Source organism: Arvicanthis niloticus, chromosome 12, assembly GCF_011762505.2.
Source record: "Arvicanthis niloticus isolate mArvNil1 chromosome 12, mArvNil1.pat.X, whole genome shotgun sequence".
Lineage (NCBI taxonomy): Eukaryota > Metazoa > Chordata > Mammalia > Rodentia > Muridae > Arvicanthis > Arvicanthis niloticus.
In genome coordinates this window covers 73884541-73910764 of record NC_047669.1, presented here as the reverse complement: position 1 = coordinate 73910764, position 26224 = coordinate 73884541, and the positions used below count along the sequence as shown (strand labels likewise).

At 48.2% G+C, this 26224-nt stretch overlaps 1 protein-coding gene across 1 annotated transcript in view; it reads right to left on the bottom strand.

Annotated features, from left to right (window-relative positions):
• Positions 1-24784, bottom strand: part of Clic6 (chloride intracellular channel 6) — a 34871-nt gene extending 10087 nt beyond the window's left edge. The window contains exon 1 of the mRNA XM_076942494.1: positions 23060-24784. Coding sequence (XP_076798609.1) covers positions 23060-24301 — 1242 coding nt within the window. The 5' untranslated portion in view covers positions 24302-24784. The remainder of the gene's footprint in view (positions 1-23059) is intronic.
• Between the last annotated feature and the right edge of the window lie 1440 nt (positions 24785-26224).

Here is a 26224-nt window from a genome sequence, read left to right as displayed (position 1 = left end):
AGCATGTGTGGTGGTCAGAAGTTGTCATTGCATGTCTTCCTCGATGGCTCTCTCACCTTAGTTTCTTGAGACAGAGTCTCACAGGGATTGAGCCCCTGAGATCTGCCTGTCTCCATCCCACAGTGCCGACCATCCAGATATGCGATATTGCGCTTAGCTTTTAGGTGGATGTTGGGGATCTGAACCCAGGTCCTCATGCTTGCCCAGCAGACCCAGCAGCCGCTTTACCCAGTAAGCCATCTATCTCCACAGCCTGACATCTCCATTTCTAAGCAATGCCAAGTGTCTCTGAGCTAATGAAAGAAGGGAAGGTGTGGGGGGAGGGGGAGGGGGAGGGGGAGGGGGAGGGGGAGGGGGAGGGGGAGGGGAAGGGGAAGGGGAAGGGTGAAGTAAGAGACTGCAGCTCTGCTGTTGAATAATCCCTAGTCAATCTGTTCCTGCTCCTTGGACACCATTTTCCCATTTTTAAAGACAAAGATCTGGCCTGAGCTCACGGGTCACTGCATAGAGTGCTTGCTTTGAGAGCACGGGAATCATAGTTAAATTCTCCGTAATCCACATATCTTAAAAGCCAGGCACTGTGGCAATGCTTGTAACCCCAGTGCTGTGGAGTGGAGACAAGGAGGTCTTTGGGACTCCCTGGCAGGCCAGACAGCCTAACTGGAAAGTTCCAGACAATGACAAATCCTGTCTAAAAAAAAAAAAAAAAAAAAATGTGGGCAGTACCTGAAGTGCAGCAGCCATGTATACATGTTCACATGTGCTCACCTACATACGTGCGCACGCAGGCACACGCACGCACACACACACACACACACACACACACACACACACACGGTGGGGAGGGGTAGAGAACAGGGATTAAAACACTGATATACTTAAACACCCTGGGCGCCCAATAAAGTGAGCTATTATTGTCATTATCAGTAACAGCATTTACTCTCCCAAACCTGAGCCCATCCGAGCAGACAATTATGGAATTTAGGGTACTTTTTAACAAGCCTCAATTAGTGTGATTTTCATGCCGGCCCACGTCCTCCTCAGAGAAACGGATTTCTCTCTCTCTCTCTCTCTCTCTCTCTCCTCTCTCTCTCTCTCTCCTCTCTCTCTCTCTCAACAGTCACTCATCTTATGCCTACTCTCAGGGAAAATTCAGATGTCCTTAACAGCAAAACAAACAGACCTCCAGCCAGTTTGCAAAGAGGTGGAACTCTGGGCTGGCATCGAGTCGGAGAGCCACCTGAGCCGACCTATCACTGGATAAAGGGTCCCGAGGGGACACGTGCAGAACTGTGCATACCTTAACCATGGCAGGGGTCAGCTCCTCTGGTTTGCCCAGGACCACTCTGAGTTTATAGCTAGTCTCTCACCCTCTATTTTCCAGGCAAGCTGGAACAGCTGTTCACCCTACCACCTGGACAGGTTCTCATTTTTTAGAAGAGGAGAAGGCATTACCAAAGTCCTGCTGGGTCACCCAGAAGCAGGCCTCCACACTCCCCCACAGAACATCTCCGTGGGAGGACTCATCAGGTTCCATGGCTGACAATGAGTGTTGAGGAGGCCCATGGCAAGGACCGATCAGCTCCCAGGGAGGGTGAGCAGACAGATTCGTGAGACCTATGCAGGACGCAGAAAGGAGGCAGAACATACCCTGGAACACACCCCAAGTCTGCACCGAAGCTAACCCAAAGTCTCTTTGAGCATCTCCACCCAGCTCCGGGCTGGTCTTCTGCTAAGCTGGACCAAGCAGATATGAAGTAACGTATCAGGTGGCCAACACTCCAGCACAATCCTTCCCAGAACACAACAAATACACCTAATCAAAAGACACCACTCCACAAGCCGGCTGCAAGCCCATCCCCACTCTCAAAGCCCAGAGTCTCTCTCAACAAAGGCCTCCATACCTCTTTGATCCTCTAAAGGGTTCCCTGAATTAAAACCAGACGTGAATCTCTCTCTAGGTTGAGTAGGAAAAATGTCAGGGTTCCCTACCCTGTTGGCAGTAGGTGAAAAACAGGTGGCCCTAGAGGGTGTCACTCTGAGGAAGTTGGGGATCAAAAGGATCTGTACCATACTGTCCACGCAGGTTGCCTTGGGCTACAACCCCCACCTCCCAAAGGATACATAGCTCGATGCATCTTCTCAAAACAATAGGCCTGAGGCCCTAAGAAGCCCGCACGCCACCCCTGTCTTTTACAGGTCGGATTATGAACGAAAAAGAGTGCATGTTTGCAGGTTGGATTATGAACCAAAAAAGCAGTCACACTGTGCATGTTGCTGGTGACAGTGGTGGCTGTGACCAGGACCACAAGCATAAGACACACACAGTATTTACTCTGTCCCATTCACTGTTTGAAACGTGTTACTTAAAATCACTGCCAATGACCCTAACAAGGACCTCGGTAGATAGATGTACTTTTATCATCTCCATTTACAGGGAAGAACGTTAAGACACAGACAGGTAGAGGCAGCTGCCCAGGGCCACACAGCAGCAGGATTTGAACCAAAGGACCTGGCTAGTGTATTCAGTTTATATCATCCTGGACAAGTCGGAAAGCTCCCTACCCTCTTACTCCACTTCCATCAGTGCCCTTCCAGAGAAAAGTGGAACTTTCCAGATCATTTTCCTCATCCCTGTTGCACAAGGGTTGGGGGTGACTGGCAAGAATCACAGGGGCAGTAAGAGAATAAATATCAGAAGCAGGTAAGAAGACCAAAGGACACTGTGATTAGACAGGAAGATGGAGCTGACTGAAGCTCTCAGCTATGAGCATCCTGCGTGCTGAAGCAGTGGGAGGAGACACCCCACAGCCCCCGGGGCACCTTTTGCTCTCCTCAGCTCTCAAACACTGTATCTCCTTTGCCCTCACTGGGAAACTTTCACAAGCCAGGAGGAATACAAGATGGCTGGACTTTGCAAAACCCACCCCACACCTAGAGTGCAAGGAGTCTGGCTAATTAACAGAGCCCCACATTCTCCAGAGGGAGCTGACCCTGCAGGGCTGGCATCTCACATCACACAAAAAAAAGAAAACCTACAAAGCTGTGAGCTGTGACCTTTGTCCCTCTCTCTGTTTCCAGCTATGCAGGCAGGGACAAAGTCTCCTAAGGAGATTCCTGTGGAGTCTGCTCTGTTCCAGGCCACCACAAACCCCATGTGCCCAGCCAAGGTGTTTGGGTCTGGTGTTTTTTTTACGGCAGGTAAAGCCAGCGTTCCTTTTGGCCATAAAAAAGTGTTCAACAGAAGCATGAGGAGTGCTGGGAAGTAAACCGAGTCATCTCTTAAACACATTCCTTTCAGACGAACCCTTCCTATATCTGAGAAAGCATCGGTTGGCCATCCCTTGATTCTGAGAGAAGCTCGGGAAAAACTCCCCAACTGGGTTTTTCAAACAGGTCTGCCCTTACTACAGCTCTCCCTACCACTGATTGGCAATGACAAGAATGTGGGAAAAAGAAGTTCAAACTATTTACTATTAATACAATAGACAGGGAGGGGGAGGGGAGTGACCCTTTAAAGATGCCACGTCCTAATGCACACATCACCTTATGAGGAAGAGAGCGCGGTGTGAATGATACCCAAACTATAAATTTTGAGATGGAGGTGTTATCCTGGATGATTATGATGGTCCAATCTGGGCTGGAGAGATGGCTTGACTGTTAAGTGCTCACAACCAAAGATATAAGTTAGTCCAATCTAATCATGCGGGTTCCCACAGGGAGACCTTTCCCTAGCTGCTGTCTGGAAAGTTTTAAACTGGCGAAGGATGGTCAGAGATGAAATTAGCTCTAACAAATGAAGGAGGTGGATCCAGGAGAAGAGAAGGCTTCGAGCAGCTGGAGAAGAAAGACTGTGGACTTGTCCCCTGGAGCTTCAATGCCAGTGAGACACCATCATGCTGGGTCCAGCAAGACAATAAGATAAGAAACCAGAGTTGCTTGGGCTTTAGTCTCCAGTAATCTGTTACAGTAGAACCAGAAAGAACCTACAGCTGACCTTCCCGTCAGAAATCCTCGACCTCCGCTGGAGACAGTCTGGCAGGTGAGCCTTGAGTAAATCAGAAAGAGGGACAACCTGTGACCAGCAGGTGCTTAGCCCGTTTCTAGAAAACTTCCTTCATGGAGCCACTCCAAGGCTTGTGTAATGGCCACAGGCCCCAGGGGAGGTAGGCAAAGCTTCCTTTGTCCCCAGCTGAGAGGACAGCTCTTCTGTGTGAACTCTAGAACTCCCAAAACTGTTTTGATGTCAACACAGGAGACCTCTCCCATCCTTCACGTCACCTCTGGAAGCAATGAAGTTTTCCAGCTGGATTCACAGCTTGCCCTCAGAGACCTAGTCACAGAGACAGCTTCAGGGGGCATTGGCGCCCCCTCGTGGTTAGAAGATACATTTCATGTGTAGCATTTGATTGACGAGGGCCCTCAGGAATTAGGGTCTGACTGAAAATGCCCTTAGGTTTTAACCCCTTTAGGTGGCTGAAGCACCCAGATGTCGCCAGAATTTGTTGGGGGTGGGTGTCTTCATGTACAGGATTTCAGTGTTACACAGTAAATTCTATGGCCAGGGAGATGGATGGGTCAGTGAAATGCTTGCTCGGCAAACTTGGACTCCTTAGTTCAGACGCCCAGCTGTGGGGCAGAGATGGGAGGATCCCTGGGGCTAGCTGGGCAGTGGAATCCGTGAGCTAGGTTCAGGAAGCACATAAGCCTCTCAAAACATCAGGTGGAGGGAGAGGAAGACAGCTGATGACAGCCTCCCCACCTCCACACATGCCAACATGGGCAAGGACACACGCCACACACATGCACAGGTGACTACTCCACAGGTACATGGGAAACAGGAAAGCATTAAATAAATCCAGAAAGTCTAGGAAGACCAGAACAAAATGCTCTCCCTACCCAACAACCTTCTACATTCTACCAAAAGCTACCAAGGAGATATGGTCTCTCTGTCTTCCAAGCTAACACTGTCCCAAACACACCTGGGCCCTCACAGTGTGCCATTAAAATACATCTTAACTTGAGACCGGTAGGTAGATTCTGGATAGCTTGATAAAAAAATACCAATTCCAGGTTTGTTTATTATTTCTCACTGAAATCAGAGGGCGGAGACAGGGAGAGAGGTAGGTGAGAGGCACAGCAGGGACACCCATGTGCTGGGCAGAGAGAACCCCATGGAAGGAACGCTGAGCGCCTTCAAACCAGCTTCTTCAGTTTGCTCAGAATTCTCTTGCTCGTTCACAAGTCCTTCAGACTCATTTCCCTCTGTGACATTTATAAGTGCTACAAAGACGAAGGCCCTGGAGCTATTTATTAACAAAGAGGGAACGGTCCAGGGGCCTCGAGATACTCAGGTTGATTTTAGTGGCCAATGTATGAAGTCCTTTGCTGCTGGGAGCCAGCAATTCTATTGCAACTTTTGTTCCTTGGTAAAGCAGAAATCTCTTAAGGGCTCTTAAGGAAGTTAACATGAGGCAGGGGTTGGGGCCTGTGTGGGTCTGGGAAGCTTTCATTTTAACAGGAAAGGATAGCAGAAACCAGTGCCCTGTGGCTGTTTACATAGGAAGAAATGACCACCTACAAGATTTGTGACATTTGGAAGAATCTAACCTAAAACATGTTCCTGTCACCCGGCTTGCAAGCCTGAATCTCAGAGAGCTATCTGGGGGGTCAGGGGGCTATGGTCCTTCAGAATGGTGGCTTTTCATACGTCCAACTCACAGAAGAGTGCAGACACTCCTCTGAGAGGATTTTCTCTGTGAGTTTCTTCATCCAAACAGCAAGCAGGTCCATTTGGGGAATCCTTCTGCACCTTCGTACCGGTAACACCCCCCACAGCCGCTGGGATGGGTAGGGAAGCCCAGTGAGCACTCCTGTCCTTTCTTCATAAATTCCATGTGCTGGAGACACACTTGCCAGCCCTCTATCCGAACCAGGTGGTGGCATTTTGAGACCACGTACTAATGACAGAAGCTGCTCACAGCAACTCCGAAGGACAGTCACAAAATAATTTGGGCATCACGGCGCCTCAGCCCAGGAGGTGAGGTGTATCTGCTCCTCGGGTTGATGTTCTCAATGGGGATCGTGTGCACTGTGGCCCTTGACAAGTCTTGCGTCATTTTAATGACTAGAACAAGAGCCATGTCAAGTCAACTGGGTAATTAGCTTGTCCTGAAGTTGTCTTCCTTAATGGAAGAACTTTGACAAGAATAATAATTTTAAGAAAAGAACAGCTCTCAGTGCCAACCCAGCGATGATACAGAAGAGAGGCAGCTGGAACGAGGCATGGGGGGACCGCAAGCTCAGTCTGCCGCGGAGTGAGGTGGGGTTCTATTTTCGTGTAAGTTAAGCGAGCCTGCCTATAGCTTCATGTTTCAGAACCAGGCTCTGTCAGCCTCCTCGAGTCTCCTGATGCTCAGAGACTTTAAAGTAAGTCCTTTGACTAAACCAAAATACCAGGTTTCACTAGCTTCAGAGGCAAATAAGGCTGTGGTTCTGCTGATGAGAGGGGACAGAGGCTACACAGGCGTGTGTGAGGTCGTGTCACGTAGAATATACCAGAAGGCGGTGGTAAGCTTCCAAAGCAGAAAATTACAGTCATGATTATTACAAAAATAGTGTAGTATTTAACGAGAAGGAGAAACAAAATCACAAAGTGTGGTTAGAACGTTAGGCGTGGTCTTAATTTTCACAGTCAAATGTCACCTGACATCTTGCTGTCTTTAAATCCTTATACACTCCAGGATTCTGGGTCAGAACAATTAATATATAAAACTTCAAAGTTGTCAGCCAAGACAGCACCACCCTGTAGGTGTTGATGGTTCAACTCAAGTGTTCAGATGAAGACTTCAGATGATACAGAATTATCTGGAAACTTTGTCCTCCCCCATTTCCAGTTTTGGCCTGGCTTAAACCAACACAAGAAGAGCCCTGGCTCAAAGCCCAAAGGGATCAGCTGCTTGCTAACAAGGAGGAGCACAACTGGCTGGCCAAGGCCAACACGCTGGCTGAGCTAGAAGGAAGTTTTCTCGATGTCACATGCTTTCTCTGGCAGATGCTGTACCTCCCTCCCACCCTCATCCTTGGGAAAAAGGGAGGAGAAGGGCTGACCTGTTTCAGGGTTCCCCAACCCTGGCCCAGCCAGGGATCAGCTTGACATCCTTGTCCAAAGCCCAGGCACAGAGCAAAGCATACGAAGACTCCTGTTTCCAAAGCAAGGTGACGGTGACGTGCTATGTGTCCAGAGATCCACACCCTCATTTACACAACTGTAGCCCTCCAGTATCAGGACAGTGAGCCAGCTTAGTTCCACTTACAGAGAGACACAATGACACCATGTGACGAGAGGACTGGCGGTTTCTAAACCTATCCGTTTCGTACTCTGACTGCAACCCAGGTGAGTCCACGTCCCCAGAAACACCATGATTTCCCTTCATGTCTATAAAAATGTCGTGGAAAACTGGAATTTAGAGAAAGTGGGAAAGTCTCACTTCTCACACAGAACAACCTGCATATATTTCTGAAATGCAGTACCAGCAGATAATCACACAGGAAGAGACATGGAGTCCATTCCAAGAGGGACGTAGGATGTGGTGGTAACCTAGCTATGATTGGATGATACACTTACTCAGGGGGCTGCTGCCCAGGCAGGTATCAGACAATGCTGTGTTCTCACCCACAGAGGCTGCGAACCAGACAGAGGAAGGACCCTGCTCACTCCACCTCAACCTCCTGGCGTGTTTCTTTGTTTGAAAAAATATACATCCAACCTGTGGCTTGCAGATCCCAGGAGTCGTGAGATAGCTATGCCTGTAGCCCCACAGGTGCGTGAATGTCAGCATCATGTTACGTCAGAAGGTTGGACGCCCCTGAAGATGTTCCTACCAGGAACTTCAACAAGCTCTCAGGTTCCTAAAACACGACAGGGGCTTGGAAAATAACATGAGAGTCATGTGTGAGAATTTGAATTTATCACACCTCAGTGATGCTCCCCTAGTCTGCAAGAGCTGTACTGGGGTGGCTCACGGAGAAGCTGTAAGATGTGTTTGTGTGGCAGGATGGAGCCAAGAGTGCTTTCCTACAGAGCAACGGGGGAATCAGAATGGATAAAGCCTCCAAGGAGATGACAGAGAAACAGAGACTCGCTTATCAGAAAGCCTTCACCATTTGCCTAAGGAAGCAAATGCAGAGAAAAAAAATAAAAATCCCCACCAGCCACAGTCCCCAAAGAAGGCCCCAGGCACCACAGGGCACACTGCAGACTGTGTTCATACCCTACTCTGTGCTGGTGAATAGGGGTAGTGCCCCCTCAAAACATACATGTGGAGCCAGGTTCAGGACTTGAAGCATCCTTGTAAGAGTGGGTCTGGCTATGACAAGTGGAGATGAAGAGAACAGAAAGGACATGGAGAGCCAACAACCCCATGCCCCTTCTCCCAGCTCCACCTCCTCCTCACATGTAAAACCAGGACCAGCTAGAAGACACAGGGGACTTCTGGGACAAGGGTGAGGGCAGAGCTTTTCCTGGGCAGAGGAAGAAGACGAAAGAGAACTGGATACCCGGACACCATCTTTGCCCAAACCCACAGGAACACCATCATCTGTGGGACTAGTTTTCCTTAACGGGCATCACAAGAGAGAGCTGAGGAGGGTGAGGTTTTGCCCCATTTCACCCATAACTTGGCTCAATGAAAGAAAACTTACTCAAAAAACATGGGCCTGGGAAGATAGCGTGGCAAGTGCTGAAGACTCAAGCAGGAGGACCCTGGTTCAATCCCTAGCGAGCCACCCGAGAGCAAGACTCAGTGGCACATGCTTGTTACCCCAGTGCTGGAGAGGTGGAGAGGCAAACCCCTGGGGTTCACTGGCCACCCAGCCCAGCCTACTCCACAAATCACAGTGGAAGATCCTGTCTCACAAAGCAAGGGTCGGGGCTGGAGGGACGCCTTAACGGGTTAGAAGCACACACTGCTCTTATGAGGACTTGCATTTATTCTCCAGCATCCACGTGGGGTGGCTCACAGCCACCTATAATTCTAGCCCCAGAGAGATTCCACAGCCCTGGCCTCTAAGAGTGCCTGCTTACATGTACCTAAACACACAAACACACCAGGTACAGGCAGAAGAAACAAGGGGACTTTGGGACAAGACTGAGGACGAAGCTTTCCCTGGGCCCTTATTATTTAAAAATTATATTTAAAATACACGTTATTTTAAAAATACGCATTTAAGGAAGAGGAGGAGGAGGAAGAAGAAGAGGAGGAGGAGGAAAGAAGAAAAGCAGAAGCAGAAGCATCTTTAGGGGATGATGGAGGGGTGGCTCAGTGGTTAGAAGCACTCGCTGCTCCCCAGAGAACCAGAGCTCAGTTCCCAGCACCCACATGGTGGCTCACAAGAGTCTGTAACTGCACTTCTGGAGATTTAATGCCTTTTTCTGGCCTCCAGGGGCTCTGGACTGAGACACTTGGCACCTCTGCCCCAGCAGCAAATCTCCAGAGTCGAGGGGACCATGACAGCAGCACAGAAGCAGAGGGCAAGTCCACTTGGGTGAGTGTCAGCTTCTGGACTTCACCGTGCTTTTCTCCCTTCCTGACAGGGATCTGGTCCCCCAAAGAACACCCCACACTGCCATCCATGGAGGAGAATGTTCATGAAACACAGCCCAAGTCTATTAACTTGTACTTGTGGGTGAACTGGATAGTAACAGAAAAGTTTGGAACTCTTCTCATTTGCTTATTGAGACACCATGGGCGCCAGTAGCAAGAACTTTATTGATATTTAACAAATCCAAAAGCTAGTCACCCAGAGGAGGGCACACCGGAGGCTACAGCCCTGGAGGTCTGGGCTTCAGGCTCCAGTATGCTCAGACTGAAGTATCCATGAGTCCCTCTAGGGAGGAGGCAACATTAGCAGAGGGTCTATAATCCGATACGACCTCTTCATGGAGACAGTGCTATGGAGAATTCTCTTCTTTGCCTAGGTCCAAAGAAATTACTTTTATATCAAGTCCAAACGAACCCAAAATTGGTGAAAGAGGTCCTACGGAGCCTGGGTGTTCCAACACACGCATAAACCACATAAGGGGATAACACACAAGGTGACGGAAAAGCGTGAGAAACCGACTAGAGCATCACACATACTGTCTACATTCACCAACTAAACACTACTGCGGGGTGGGGGGCACAAGAACACCTTTGCAACGGCCATGAAATAAATACAGGGCTCCGGGGAGATGCTGGCCTCACAGACCTCAGAATCTAGAGTTCTAGAATTCCTATCCGTGAATCCAAGCGCTTCCCTGACTTGACTGTTAGAAGACTCAACACCAAGGCCCCCTCCTCTCCCTCCTGGTACCCCCTGCTCTAGCTTCACTCTGCTCAGCAGCATCCATCTCCAGACTTCCTCCACAGTCTGTACCTTTCTCCACCTCTCCTTTCAGTCAGGAAAAGATTGGACCCATTGGAGAGACCCGAGCAGACTGTCATGAAGTTGAGAGAGGGCAGGACAGGTGTAACCCAGAAAGATGTCTGCAAACCACCAGGGAAGCCTCTGGTTTCTTTAGGAAGAGGGGATGGGGGGGATGGTAGAGGGGACCCTCACTGGCAGCAACTGAAACCAGTTGGCTCTGTGTCTCTCTGACCTTTGTCTGCCCCCTAGTGGGGCAACAAAGTAACCAACAACAAGCAACCAAACGCAGAGGCTCCTGGCAGAGTAAGAAGCACCCGCCCCGCTCCTTGCAGACAAGTTCTAGACCTTGACAGGTGGGCACCTGAGGGGAAGGAAAGGCTGTGGTGGCCCCAAGTCCACACCCTCAGGACTGTGCATTGTCCTGTCAGACAAGCCCACCACACACAAATCCTATGGGTCACACTTCTTTCAAGGCTATAAAGGGGAAAAAATAAAAACTACCCTAAGTAAAGATAAGTTTATTTTAGAAAAATGAAAAGTGGAGTGGTAATTTTTTTCCTCCTCTCTCTAAAGTCTGCACAGTGAGCTGTTGACAAGGCTGTCGAATCCTGTGGGGGAGGCAGCCATGTGTGTTGTCTGTTCATTGTTGGTCAAATGTGTCTGCAGGTTACTTGGGAATTCTGCTGCACTAGGACAGCCCCCCCCCACCTCTCCTTCTCCCCCCCCAACTCAGAACTAGTTCCTAAACACACTTAAGTGTTCAAGACTGTGAACTTCACACTTACCTTTTCAAACAGCCCCCAATCCTAAACGTATTCTAAACTGTCTATAGTATTTATTCTTGTCAAACGTTGTAACAATTAATTTATTATTAGCAAGATCAAGGGGTTGACCCACATAGCTTAATTGCCTAACCACATAGCTTTCAGCTTTCAGCTTTCAGCAAATGCTTGGTGATGCTGGTGTTCCTTGTCGCAGCAAGCAAAATCAAGTCATGAAAAGGACGTGAACAAAGAAAATGTCCTTCAACATTTTTCCCCTCTTACGTGAATTAAACTTAGAAAATGCAGGGCTATTTTTAATCCTTAGTTAATAATATGGCCCAATACCAGCCGGAGCTTTTACATGCAGATGAAAAGCTTATTCCCTTGTAAAATTCTCACAGGGAATTATTACAACAAAGGAACACCTTGTTCCAAAAGCCTGGTTAATAACGCAGCCTGCCGTTACACACCCTGCACTGTAGGTGCTTGACTGACAGAGTATTTCAATCCCTAGACTGACTCTGGGGGGGAAATTTGCAGAAATCAAATAGGAAGGCCGACAGTGACAAAGCCACCTCCTCTGCACACCTCCCCGCTCTTGCCCACTCCTGTCTCCCAACCCCCAAACCCCAACCCCAATCAGGGCCTTGCCTTCTGATCTGCCTATGTTGACCAGCCTAGAAACGAAGTGAGTTCACAAGTACCCATCACCGACTGCCATGCAACAGACTCTCCCAGAATTAGGAATCAAAAGTGACTATCCCTCATGATATATTGGAAGTAGTATTTGTGTATGAGTGTTCTGTTTCACGCATACCACAGCTAGAGCGTGGAAGTCAAAAGACGGTTCCTCCCCAGTCTCTTCTCTTCCACCACCTTGTGGGATCCAGACATCCACCCTGGGTTGCCAGCCCTGCTCAGCCATCTCGCCAGCCCTCTCAGATCATCTAGACGCAGCCTTCCAAGTGACGCTTGCGCCCCACGTAGCATTGACAAAGTCATTTGGTAATCAGCTGGTGTATGGTGTGTGGGAAAGATGATATAGCTTCCCATGGGTGTCTGGTGTCTTGTGGACATAGCTGTAAGGCTGGGTTCGGCTGGGACCATCAGATTTCAGAAAGGTTGGGGCGGGGGAGGGGGGTCTCTAGCATGGTGACTTCAGGATTCTCAGTGAATTTGCAGAAGTGATCTCCAGTGGTAAAAAGCACCTAGCACTGAGACAGATATGGGGGCAGCAGCCTGGGGCTGTACGTGGTTTGGATGTGTACTGTGTACACATTCACCTCTTAATAATGCACTGGCAGCCTTAGACCTTTACCTGTACATAATGCACATACCTCTCTGTGAACAATGTACCTAGCGACTGTGAGCAACCAAGGGCCCTGCCTGGACTGATCTACCCTGTGCTAATACATAGACATCTGATTTTAACTATGGACGGACGCTGTTGCCCGTGGCAGCCCCTTGAGACTTCCCCCATTTCTATTCAAAAACATACTAAAACAAACAGGAGAACTACAGACAATGGGCCAGTTCACCTAGACCAGTCTTCATGTGTATAATAAAGCAAACCATGTTATCTGAGTAAACTTTTAGGAGAATCTCCTATTTGCCTTAAGCTTATTTATTTTATGCATAATTGGATGCACGTGTGATTAAAACCAGATGCACCATGGGAAAAGACATGTATCGTGAACAAAGGTTTATGTAGTCCAAGACCATCAGTCAAGACACAGAACTATCCATGATACACCCCCAGGCAGCCAAGCTCCTGCTCCTCTCAAGCCGTATAAAGAAAGGCCGACAGTAATTGTGGCCCTTGAATAACCTCACTCATGTGGTCTGCTGTAATGAAGTCTTCTTGCTACTCTTGCAATCTGTTTTAGCATTTGCTTCAATCCCTTGAATAAGTAACTCTCCCTAAAAAAAATCTGGAAACACCCAGCCTTGCAGCCTGGACCTGGACCACCAGCAACAGCATTGTAGGCGTGACATCCTACCAGTCATTCTGTGGGTCAAATCCATTTCAGATGGAGGTCAGATTTATTCAGATTGAGGACAACAAAATCCTACTTCTCAGTGGTCAGCCTGTCACAGAAGGCAGACTCATATTTAACCCACCACACTAAAAGACTCCACACACAATCCAGAAGATGTCAGCAGTGTCTACAAGCAGTGGGGTCGTGTTCCCTACAGTCAACGGCAGGAAGAGCTACCCCATCACCACTCACCTTAGCTACCCCATCACCACTCACCTTAGCTACCCCAGCACCACTCACCTTAGCTACCCCAGCACCACTCACCTTAGCTACCCCAGCACCACTCACCTTAGCTACCCCAGCACCACTCACCTTAGCTACCCCAGCACCACTCACCTTAGCTACCCCAGCACCACTCACCTTAGCTACCCCAGCACCACTCACCTTAGCTACCCCAGCACCACTCACCTTAGCTACCCCAGCACCACTCACCTTAGCTACCCCAGCACCACTCACCTTAGCTACCCCAGCACCACTCACCTTAGCTACCCCAGCACCACTCACCTTAGCTACCCCAGCACCACTCACCTTAGCTACCCCATCACCACAGCAAATCTTCCATGTGGCTGCCACTGACAACTCAGAGTCATGGCAGTGTCTCAGTTCAGGTGCAAGTGAACAAAGACTGGCCCCTCCTCTCTGGTGGCCGCCACCTTTGACCTTTCCTAAGGATTGAATTTTGTTTGGAGAACTAAACGATGCCAAGAAGCCATCAAGCGCAACCTAAAACTTCGTCCTGACTGATTATTCGTGGGAGCAGAGTGGAGGGCTTCAGCCTGGAGTTCAAACAAAGAGAACGAAGTCGGAGGGAAGATTACATCTTCCCAGGTTTCTTTGAACTCACCTCCAAGGTCCTGACATCTAAGGCACCAGAAAAAGTGTTAATTCTCTGCCTTTGCAGACCAATAACGACTTTGTTCTGGGAAGCTCTACACACATGATGCCTGTGATGCATCCAGCACCCTGGCCATTGCTCCAGGGCCACATCGGAGCACTGCATGTGCCTCAACCCAGGACAGGAACAACAGTTGTCCGGTTCCGATACCTCATCCCTCCATCCTATTGTAGCTTGAGATACAATAGGGCCCTTTTGGGGACAAGGCTGAGGACACTGGTAGAGATGCACAGTGAGCTGCTGCTGGCTGGAAGTGTTCCGTGTCCAGAAAAGGGGGAGCAAAGCACAAACATTGAGCACTCAGCAAGAAGGCTCCAGGTCTCTCCACCACAGTTCCCACCCCTCCATTTGTCAAGTGTCCCCACTAATGAAAGCCAAAAGGAGAGCAAGGGAGAGCGTGAGGCACTCCCTAAACATTTAAGAAGTTACAAATAGGACAGACCAGAGAGCACTTCAAGGTCGCAGTAAATGAAGTACCTGAGTCCAGCCCCAGCCTACACTGATTCTCTAGCACGGAGGACAAGCAATCACCAAGACAATAAGTCATCCCAGTGCTAAGGCCAGCACATCCCCAGGAAGGTAATCAGGACACACATGAAGACCGCCAAAGGTCTGGTTCCTTCAGAACAAAAAATCAGGAAGAATAAGCAGAAATCAGACAAAGGACCTACATCATCAGCCACAGAAACAGAAGGCAGGAGATTTCATACAGTCTTCCATGTGGCTGCCACTGACAACCCAGAGTCATGGCGTATCAGTTCAGGTGCCAGTGAACAAAGACCGGCTCCTCTTCTCTGGTGGCCGCCACCTTTGAGCTTTCTTAAGGCTTGAAGAAGCACCCTCAACTGTCTGCATCTTAAACAGAAACCCAAATTAAATAACAATATCGGTATTTTCCATCTTTCAGATTCAAAGTGTTTGATAACTCAGGACCTGAGTTAGGGAAGGCCCTGGGGAAAGTGGAGTGCCCACAGGACATCAAGAGAACTTTACCTAGCACATCTGTGAGGAGGAAAATTAGTAAGGGTTATCACATTCTACGCATGTGTCCCCTTTCTCCTGGCATTTCCTCGGGTCTTGTTGCATGCCTGGAAGGGTGTTCCGTACTCAGTTCTGAATCAGAAAAGGAACGCACCTACATATCCATGCACGGAGGGCTCATCCATTATACAGCTCACTGTCATCAGAACACTAAGACATCTTCAACAATCACAAAAGATGATTTCTAAGAAAATGATAACATGCCAGGCGGTGGTGGAGCACGCCTTTAATCCCAGCACTTGAAAGGCAGAGGCAGGCGGATTTTTGAGTTCGAGGCCAGCCTGGTCTACCGAGTGAGTTTCAGGACAGCTAGGACTACACAGAGAAACCCTTTCTCAAAAAACAAAACAAGAAGAAGAAGAAGAAGAAGAAGAGGAAGAGGAAGAGGAAGAGGAAGAGGAAGAGGAAGAGGAAGAAGAAGAAGAAGAAGAAGAAGAAGAAGAAGAAGAAGAAGAAGAAGAAGAAGAAGAAGAAGAAGAAGAAGAAGAAGGGAAGGAAGGAAGGAAGGAAGGAAGGAAGGAAGGAAGGAAGGAAAGAAAGAAAGAAAGAAAGAAAGAAAGAAAGAAAGAAAATGCTAACATGTGGAAACCAAATGAGCAATGCATTTCCTGTGTGCTGGTTTTCGTAAGAGACAATAAAGCTGGAATTGACATTTGTAATATGTATCTGCAAGTATCTTACAGATACAGATATTTTGAAATACGTATCTGCAAATATCTTGGCTTCCCCTTTTGAAGGTGATGCCAGCGCCACTCTCTTTGAAGGATGAGCTGGTAACTCTAGTCGGAGGAGTGAAGTAACACAGACGGCACACCTTTGTTTTTGAGTCAGCTCCCAACTTTTGTTTTATCACCAGCTGGTCTGGAATTTGGTATGTAATGGAGAATGATCTTGAATTTCTGCGACTGCCTCCCAAGTGCTGGGATTACAAGCATATGTCACCACACCCAATTTAAGTGATGCTGGAGATTAAACCGGAGCCTTGAGCATGTCAGGCAAACATGCTGCCAACTGAGCTACATCCTCACCACACACCATGTGACTTTTGAGAGGAAACCATAAAGGCATCATGGCTTTTACTTGGATTGTCCTTGGATCCCTGTTCTAGAAACCCCCACATACCACGCCAGAAGACACTAACATGGTGTAACAGAATCCCACACGGTGAGGAGATGAACCTCCCACCAAGAAACAAGTCAGCCATTTTGAAAGGAGGTGCTCTGCCTCCGTCATCCCTAGCCAGTGTCCTGACTACAACCCATGCAAGCTGCTCCAAAATTCCTGTGCCCGGAATAACTCTGGACAATAAACGCCTGAAGCGTAAACATTCTAAGTGTTGGCATAATTCCTCAAAGCAATTATTAACAAATACACGGAGGGGGTTTGCATGCAAGTTTGATATGTACAGATGTCTCCGGCATGATCTTTAATAGTTGTCTCTAAGGAGAACAATCTGGAAAGCTCGCACTCAGAGGTGAAAGACTTGATTTTCATTGTGCTATATAATACAATGTATATAGGCTATATAGTATATATGTCTTATTTCACTTTTCCTTATGCTAATTTTTTTTTTCAAAAAAACTGCAGGGTGTGTTTTACAGAAAAGCCACATACACTGCATACACCTACTGTTCTAAATTTTATATGGACATATTTAATCGATGTTTCATTTCAACCTTATTGAAATCAATACTAGGTAGAGAAAGTGAACATCTAACGCTATGGAAGATGCTGTGTCACCCTGGTAGAAGCCATTCCTTTATTCTGCAGTCTGTTCCCTTGTCTCCGTCTAAACCAAACCCTCGCTTTGGGCAGATGGCAGCCTCTCCACCTCAGGCACTGACCCAGAGTCGCTGTCCCCAGAGGGCAGCAAACTTTAAAGAACTTTAAAGTAGACATTTGAAGCTTTGAGGTCTACAGATTCTGACACAACAACTCAATTCTGATGTCACTGAGTAAAAACAGTTATAACCAGCACCGTAGGGACAATCACAGCCAGCTTGGAAAACCTTTATGGGTGCTGAGATCTTAATTTGTCTTATCTTCTTCTCATGGGTCCTAAAAGAGTTTCTTTGTTAATATTTTCAACCACTTAGGAGTGAATAGGCTAGTCTTGGGTTTCAGATGTACAGATACTAAACCATCTTGTCTCACTGTCCTGTGCCTGGGCAAGGGATGCTGGTGGGGGTGGCACTGGCCAGCTCTAGCCAACAGGACAGAGGGGGAATCCACGTCCAGGTAAAAGGGAATAAGAAGTGGGCCTGAGGAGAAGGCTGCCGGCCTCTTGCTAGACCTCTCTGGTGAAGGTCTGATGCAGGTGGAAAGGCCATCTTTCCATGATAAAGGGAGAAGGGACACAGAGTGTCAGACTCTCTGGTGACAGTGACAACTGCTGCATCCTGTCTTGTATAAGGGGAAAGGAAGCTGTCTTAGCCCCTTGTAACCACAACTGAGCCCACGCCTCTGATATTCCTCTCATCGGTCAGGACGGGTTAGCGCTGCTCAGAATAAAAGCATTATGGGATAGACCCTGCCGCTCAAATCTAGGCCAAGCATTTTAGAATAACTTGAAGAGTTTGTCCTGGAGATTACCAGGGTGCCTGTTACCTGTGGAGCAGAAAGGGAAGTGGTTGTGTCTATTTAAATATGACTAAGTAGGAAGCCGCTCAGTGGAGAGAGCTGTGTCTTCTGGTCCTGCTACCACACAGGCCTGCACCTCACTTGCTACCCTCACACCTCCTCCCCACACTGGCATTCACTGGGGGACATCATGTGCTTCATGACGTGCTAACAGCTGAGAGAGGGCAGGCAGCTGCTGGGACTTTTACCCGTCAGCTTCCAGCCCCGTGGAGATGTTCCATCTGCAGAGCATAGAGCTTTCTTCGTCTGCATGGTATCCACCCTCTATTCTACATAAGCTCTGAAAGGACAAGGACCTTCTTGGTCTTTTGTTTGTTTTGGGTTTTTGTTTTGTTTTGTTTTTATTGCTACAGTTTCAATGTGACCCCAAAATTCAAGCACTGAAATTTTGGTCTCCCAATTTACATGTTAGTAATATTTGGAGGTGGGAACTTTAGGAGACGGTTAGGTTTAAATGAGGTCATAGGGTGGGGCACTCAAGACAACATTGGTAAAGAGGAATAAGACTTTAGCTATATCTGTTCTGTCCTACCCAATGACATCCGACATGCTATGACACAACCACCCAGAAGCAAACACTGTGCTCTTGGACCTCCAACCCTCCAGAGTCATGAACCAAATAAACTTCAATGCTTTATAATAATGCTGCATCCAGTATTTTGTTATGGTAACTTCAGGTCTTTTTCTTTTTAATATAGCTTCTAAAACATGAACTATGTGTTCTCTGATTTTAGCCCAGTGTCCAAATATAGGACTTTATACATCCTGAGTTAGCAGATCATCCTGAAGTCCAGCACATCCCCTGAACCCAAAGCATTGACCAGAATTTGGGATTTACATGGTCCTTCACTTCTTAGGTATTGTCTACCTAACTAAAATTAAAGGGAGACATACTTAGAGGACCCAGTGCGGTGTTCTCACGTGTCTTCTGATGCTTCCAGAGATGGGGCAGCTGAGCATGCGTCACTGTGTGAAGCCTGGGCCCTAAGAGACCTCAAGTGAGGAGAAGGGACTCGTGCTGAAGGACAGGAGACACCACTGCTCCCATAAGGCTCAATGACAGGAGCAATGGCATGTGTGCACAGGGCGGGGCAGGAAATCATATGCCTGAACCTCAAGTCTCAGCATCCATAGCCCTAATACTGAGTGAGACGTCCTCAGGGAGGACTCAGCCGTATTCATCTTCCAAGGGATGCTGGACTGGAATCTTGGGGACCTAGGATTGTGTGTAGAACTTGCTTCTCACTGTTAGTCACATTGAAACCATCAACCATCGACCTGAGCATTTACCTGTTATCACTGCAAGCAGAGACTGAATGGGGAAGGGATGAGGTGGGGTGAGCCTACTGCAGAGCCAGGTTTAAGAGTGGAAACAAGTAGACCCCGTCTCACTCAGGTTAGTGAGGACCACGGCCACCCATGTCCTCCACCCCACCGCAGTGTGCGTACACACACTGGGTCTAGTTGTAAGAGGAGAGCAGAGTCGTACATCCTCCTTACCACTCTGCTAACTAACACTGTGCTGGTTTCATGTATATCATTTTCAATCCAGTTTTATAAGATAATCCTAAAAAACAAACAGTAAAAGCCATTGTTTTCCGGGGAGAGCTGAAGTTGTATGATGCATACTTGTTCATTTCCTTTCAGAACACATAGTACTCACACTGTTGGGAAAATAACATCTCCCTGGGACGTTCCCTAGAGACAGAGCTCCACAGAACAGGTCTCGGCATGTTCCTTCCAGGCAGAATGGTCACAGGGAGCAACAGCCTACTGGTTGACCAGTAATCTCTAAGAAGCGGGTCTTAGCATGATCCTGTCCAGCTGTGTAATGGGGCCATGCTTGACACCCTTTTAATTAACGGATTTATTTTTGGCCCTTCTGATGACATAGACAAAAGCCATGTCTTTCTTGGATTTTATTTTATTCTGCTGGATTTGTTTCACTTAAAGAAGAAGAAGAAAAACAGAACTGATGGTCCATGCAAGCCCACAGGCTCAAGTATACCTCTATGTTCTAGTCAAATGTGAGCTGTTACAACTTAAACTCCAGCCAAGGGCCACTTCACTGGTCAGATGGAGGGTTTTTTAAGTCATGTAAGTTTTGTCAGAAAAGCCATATCTCAGGCTCCCCCAGTCCTAACCTTGCCTTTGAGAACACAGGCTAGATATGAGGAAACAATGTTCTGAGCCAGACTTCCCTGGTGATTAAGTCTGTGGGTATTTAGTTTGTTGATTTTTGCCCAACCCCAACCCCCACTGTGTGGGTGTGAAATTACCTTTACTAGTCCTGAGTGGAGAAGAAAACCATATCTCTTACTATACATATCACTTACTTACACACTCCTACACACACACACATATGGGGATCACCCTATAGTCTGAAGACCTAGTAAATATTTCTTTAAGGGAAGAAAAATAATCAATAATGAATAGAAAAGATAATCAATTAATGATTAGCCATTAATTTGACACACAGAACTCAAGGAGGGTCTTCTTTGGCCTCCTGCTGCATATGGCTATAGCTCCTTTACAAAAACGCATCCTTGTATATTCATTGAATAAAACAAATAACAAGTTAATAACATGAAAACTCTCATAATGATGAGTGATGCAATCTACCAGATGGCCAAAATCATAAGCTGACTTAGTAATGACTTAATAATGATATTATTAGCCCATGTCATTAGGCAGCCAACTTTCTAGTGCATATTATAATAAGTAAGTTAAATAAATTTATATGTAATAATATATAAAATATTATGACCAATTTATTTCTTTGTTAAAAATAAGAAGAACAGTAAAGGCAGAAAGGTCACAGACAGAATGCAGGCCAAGTGCCATGTTTGGAAGAAAGACTTCAAATAACAACTCTGGGGACTCAACAAGTCATCTGGGTCCCAGGAAAACCACCATGAGCATGCACCTCAGCTCACCAGGACGCTGATCAGTGTATCACTGTAGACTATGGAGTCTACCTGCGAGGAGGCCCTGGAAGAGCCTAGACAAGACTGAACTAGTAACAAAATGTAATTGTGACCTAACTTTAGGGTTTACCCATACAGTGTTACAACTCTAGAAGACAGGTAGTACAAAGTTTTTTTTTGTTGTTGTTTTCCTTTGGCTTGTTTATTGCTTTGGGTTTCATTGTTTCTTCTTTGTTTCTCAGAGAGGTGGATTAGTAGGATCAACAGAAACCAAGAGCCTTACAGAAGTGAGACACGTCTTAAATGACCCTAAGGAGCCACCCGACCTCACTACTGGGAGATCTGCTTGTTTTCTTAAAGAAGAGAGGGACAAGGGGGGAGTCAAGATTCTTCCAACCCATATCTCATGTAGAACCACTGTGCGCACGCTCCCCTCCCAGCCACCCTGACATTTGCCCTAACCAACCACCTTGAAACAATATCCACAATGATAGCAGTTTGAGTTTCCATAACATTCTCACCCCCAGAAATTGAAGATAATTCAATACCTAGAAGGAGATTCCCTTTAAAAAATGGCAGGAGAAGAAGGAGGGAGAACTCCTTGTACCACATCAAAGAAGCTAGGGTGGGGGAGAGCAGAGGCAGGGGAATACCCCCTTACACTACTAATGCTGAGCCAGGCACAACTCCAGGGACTTAGCATGACCTATTCCTGAGGCTTCATAATAACCTCTAGGGGAAGGAGCCCATTGTTGTGAAAGGAACCAACTAGTATGAAGAAAGTGACCATGCCAGAATTTGCTCCAGACCCACTGGCCAGTTCCTCATTCAAAGCCCCATCAGCTCCACACCTGCAGTCCGCACTGGGAACGTAATGATACATTTAATCTGCCCAGGGAAGAGGCAAACACAGCTGAAGTCCTCAGGGACTTCTGAATGCTGCCGACAAGTGGAGGCATCATCAGGGCAATCATGGGGGAAACTCCACTAGGGCAGAGGGTGAAGTGCATGCACATTTTCAAGGCTGGGAGGATCAGGAATGCATTCTCACCTGGCACTCAGTGCCTTCCTACAGCTGCCACTGCAGTGCCATTGGTGACACGGGGACACCACCGTGCTAAGGGAAGGCCAGAGAGAAAGGAGGTAAGAATTGAGTCCTGAAGGGCTGGTGCCTGGGCCAGGAGGTTGGATTTACTTGCAACGCTGCATAAGCAGAGTAATGGGGGTCAGGCAATGATGCAGAGGCGCCAGTCAGAAAGGAGCAGTTCACTACATAACTGCAGCCCCAGCAGGCTGGCAGGAATCACACAGCCATGAGATCTGAATTCAAAATGTCCCCCAAAGGGAACAGACTGGAGCCACCCTGCTCCTGCACCCCAGTCTCCACAGGACTGGCAAAGGGCTGCATCAACATGGACTCCACCATTTTCTCCCTTTCCTAGGGCATTTAAAATAGTGCTGGCTGCAGGGAGCATTCTCATTGTTTAGAAACAGGGGCAGATCCCAGCCATCCGGACACTTGATTAAATCCTGATGTTAATCTCCTGGGAATGTTTTTTTTTTTCTTCTGTTTACTTATTAAAAATCTCAGCCAAGGGGGTTTAGACCTTCTGTAAACTTGAAGGTATTTCTAAAGGATTAGGGTCCAACATGTAACACATTCTTCATCTTATTATCTCTAGCTTCCTGGGGTCTGACCAAAGGTCCCCAGGAAGAACTTTTTTCTTTTAAACAAAGCTCTTGGTGTGAGCCACTGCTGGACTTTGTCCACATTTTTTTGAGACCTTGTAAAATTGCCTGTTTACACTCAAAACTTCCTTCTCATGTGTCTACAGACTCTTTCAAAAATGAAATCATGGCTTTCTTCCTGACTAAAGAGAGACCAGAAACATATTGTGCAGACAAATGACGTTCAAGTCTCCAGCATCCTGAAATCTGCCAAAGTAAACCTCAATATGTTCAATAAACAGGACCGCATATAAGAGACTTCCCAGTGTCCGCTGAAGACACAGTGCACAGGCAGCTCGGGGCCGCTGGGAGTTAAGTCTGGGAATTCTCACGTTGAACCTACCTGTTCACATTTTTTTACTTCAAGGATTAAAGCCTTCTTTGGCAGAAATCTTTTGAAGACCAATAAGGCGGGTCACTTTTTGTTTTCTTCCTAATTCTTAGGACTAGAAGGGCCAGTTAGGGTATTCAGGACAAGGAATAGTGGAGTGTCACCAACAACACCCCCCCCACACACACACACACAACTGACTTCCAAACCTTACACTGCTGGTGCATGCTGCTGCCTCTTGCGATACTGAGATTGGCACCTCACACGTGCTAGGCAAACCACTAAACCGCATTCACAGCCCTAACTTCTGAAATCCTAGCTGTTCCTTCTGGCTGATGGAAGCGCTTGAACGCGGTTTTGGCTCTGTGCTGGTGTAGCCTAAAATGATCAGTTAGTTCTAGGTCCTGGGGATGCGAGAGATTTACCTTGACAAAGAGGGTGATGTCGTGCTCCTGCCCTGGATCCCCTTCCTCCGATGCTGGGCCGTTCTCCCTGCGACCGTTCACTCGCCCCAACTCTTCTCCACCCTGGGCGCTGGGCTCCTCGCCTAGGTGGTTGCTGAGCTCCGCCTGGGACTCCTCGTGCCCAGTGGGTTTGGCCTCCTCTCCATCAAGGCTACCGTCGGGGGACTTTTCTTGGATGGCCTCTTCACAGGGTCCCTTCAACCCGGGTTCTGGCCTCGCTTCTTCCTCCCCAGTCTCCTCTTGGAGCCTGGCCTGGTCCCCATTCTTACCAGCGTCTACCATCGCCTCCTCAGGAGCTGCTTCCTCGGACCCATCTTTTCCCACAGTACCCACTTCCCCCGCGGCGTCTGCGGCCGAAGCGCCCGCCAGCTCTCCGGGCTCCTGCCCTTCGATCTCGGCCGCTGCAATCTCAATCGCCTCATCCTGGGGCTGAAGGCTGCTTTCCCCTCCACCCTGGGGCTCACCCTCTGACCCGAGTGACCCTCCTGCGGGTGCCTCTGTGTCCATGTTGTCCCCTGCAGGTCCCTGGACTTCTGGGTTAATCTGGAACCCTGGCGCGCTGCCTCCCTGCGCTTCCTGACCGGATTCTGCCTCTTCCCCTGCCTCTGAGGCCATGGGGTCCTCTGGCTCCCGGCGAGCGTCCCCAGGGACCTCGGGGGCCTCACCCTGAGCGTCTTGCCCCGAGCTCATATCCCGCACCTGCTGGGCGCTGGGCGCCTCCTCCGCTCCCTGCGGGATCCTGGCGCCTTCGGAGTCCCGCTCTGCTGCCTCCGATTCCCCCGGAGCTCCGCAGGCGCCCGGCGTCTCCGTCCCGGGGCCGGTGCGCAGGTCCTGCGCCTGCGCTCCCTCGATTCCCCCATCCAGCCCACAGCCTCCTTCCTCCTTCCCCGAGGCCGTGGCCTCTGCGCCCGCCCCCAGGTCCCCGGGTGCCTCTGCAGCTCCCTCGCTTGCTTCCCGCCCCTCCAGGTCCGCAGCCCCAGGCTCTCCTGGTACCTCTATCGCCACACCTTCGGGTTGCCCCTGGGAACCCGGAGCGACCTCCTTGGGCTCCGTAGCCTCAGCCATGGTAAAATACCTTTCCTCGACGCTGCTCAGGGGTGAGGGGCAGGGGCTGCTGTGCCCCTTCCGAGAGGAAACCCCCGCTCTCGGCTCTGGAAGCGAAGGTTTCGCTTGATGCGAAATCCAGCGGATCCCAAGACTCTATGTCCCCTTTTCCCTTGCTTAAAGTCTCTGTGCTGTTCCTCAAGAGTTCGTGTTTCTCCTAAATTCGCACCCGGACCCCGATCCTTCTGCGCAGGCCAGGGTGTGGGGCTAAAGAACTCAGCTTGCCTCTTGAACTCTTTCGAAGAGATTGGCTGATTCGTTGCAGTCTCAAGGGTTGACCAGAAATCCCCAGAGGCAAGTCTCCCCTCTTAGGGTTTGGGCGGGGTTTGTCTTCCCCACCTCCCAGCCAGTTTGGGTGGCCTGGGAACCTAGCCAATGATAGCCTTTCTGCGGCTTCTGTGGATTTTAATGAAGAGACTGATTTTACTGGCCACTTTAGCGTCTTCTGGAGCAGCTTCAAGTTTCTGAGCCATTTAAATCACGGTCGGTCACATACTTCAGGGTCGAATTCCCACCTTACCTCACTTCACCATGGAGGTGACGGGTTAAGCTCCCCTGGTACTGAGTGGAATAGATCCATCCCTACATCTGGTTCCACAGAAAAGGTATAAACCCCGAAGGGAGGAAATTGGTATCCATTTCTGTGAGTCCCAGAAGCCTAATGATGTTAGGAACAGACGCCAGGGGAGCTTTTGGAAGACTTCGGGGGAGTACCAGAAGGTTGCCTCTCACTTCCTCAGCTCCTGAGGACGCTAAAAATCCGTGCATCCTCGGACTCAGATTTTATAACTCATGTCCAGTGCATGGGCCTCAATATTGTGGTAAGGGGTTTGGCGGTTGACGGTGAGAAAAGAAAATTTAGGGTAGAAAAGAGGGAAGAGTTCTAGAACTAACTGGGCAGGAGTCCCCCACGATTAACTGTCAGAAACTTCTTACAAAGAAGCTGTCCTGTGAAAGGACAAACATCAATTCTTCTCAAAACTATTTTATTGAACTGAAAGGGAAAGGACCTCCCCCACTCCCGCCAAGCTTACTCTGTGAGGTCGGCATTTCCCTGTTATCAAAGGACACACCAACTCTAGACCAATATTCCTGATGAATATAGAGACAAACTTTATTAACAAAACACTGAGGATTTGAATACAACAGTGTATCAGAAGGATCATTCACCGCTATCAAGTTGGAGGTTGCAGTGGTGCTTCAACACACACAAATCTATAGACGGAATGCATCGTAGCAACAGAATGGATGAGATTTTTAAAACTATATGTGGGCTGGAGAAACGGTTCTGAGATTAAGAGTGTGTACTGCGATTCAGGAGGAACTGAGTTTGATCCCCAGCACCCACATCAGGTAGCTCACAGCTTCATCCAGTTCCAGGGGATCCAACACCCTCTTCTGGCTTCAAATGGCACCTGCACTCACGTGTACAAACCCCTGCACACTAGCATACATACATACATACATACATACATACATACATACATACAGATGATTAAAAATAAAATAAGTCTTTTTTTTAATATGATGCGTTCACCTCAGTAGGTGCAGACAAGGCACTTGTTAGCATTCAACATCCTTTCACAATAAAAGCCTTTAAATGTTTTCATAGATGGCTAATATCTCAACATAATAAAAGTTAGGGTGTTTGTTTGTTTGTTTGTTTGTTTGTTTGAGGCAGGGTCCTATGTAGCCTAGGACCACACTATATAGTGGAAGATGACCTTGAACTTCGACCCTCCTGCCTTAACTGAGATTGTGTCACCGAAACAAGTCTTGATGAAACGCTGGAGATTAAACCCAAGACTTGCATGGATGCTAAGCAAGCACCCAGGAAGGTGTGGCCTAACAATGATGGTGCGGAGGGGATTTCAGTTTGACTTC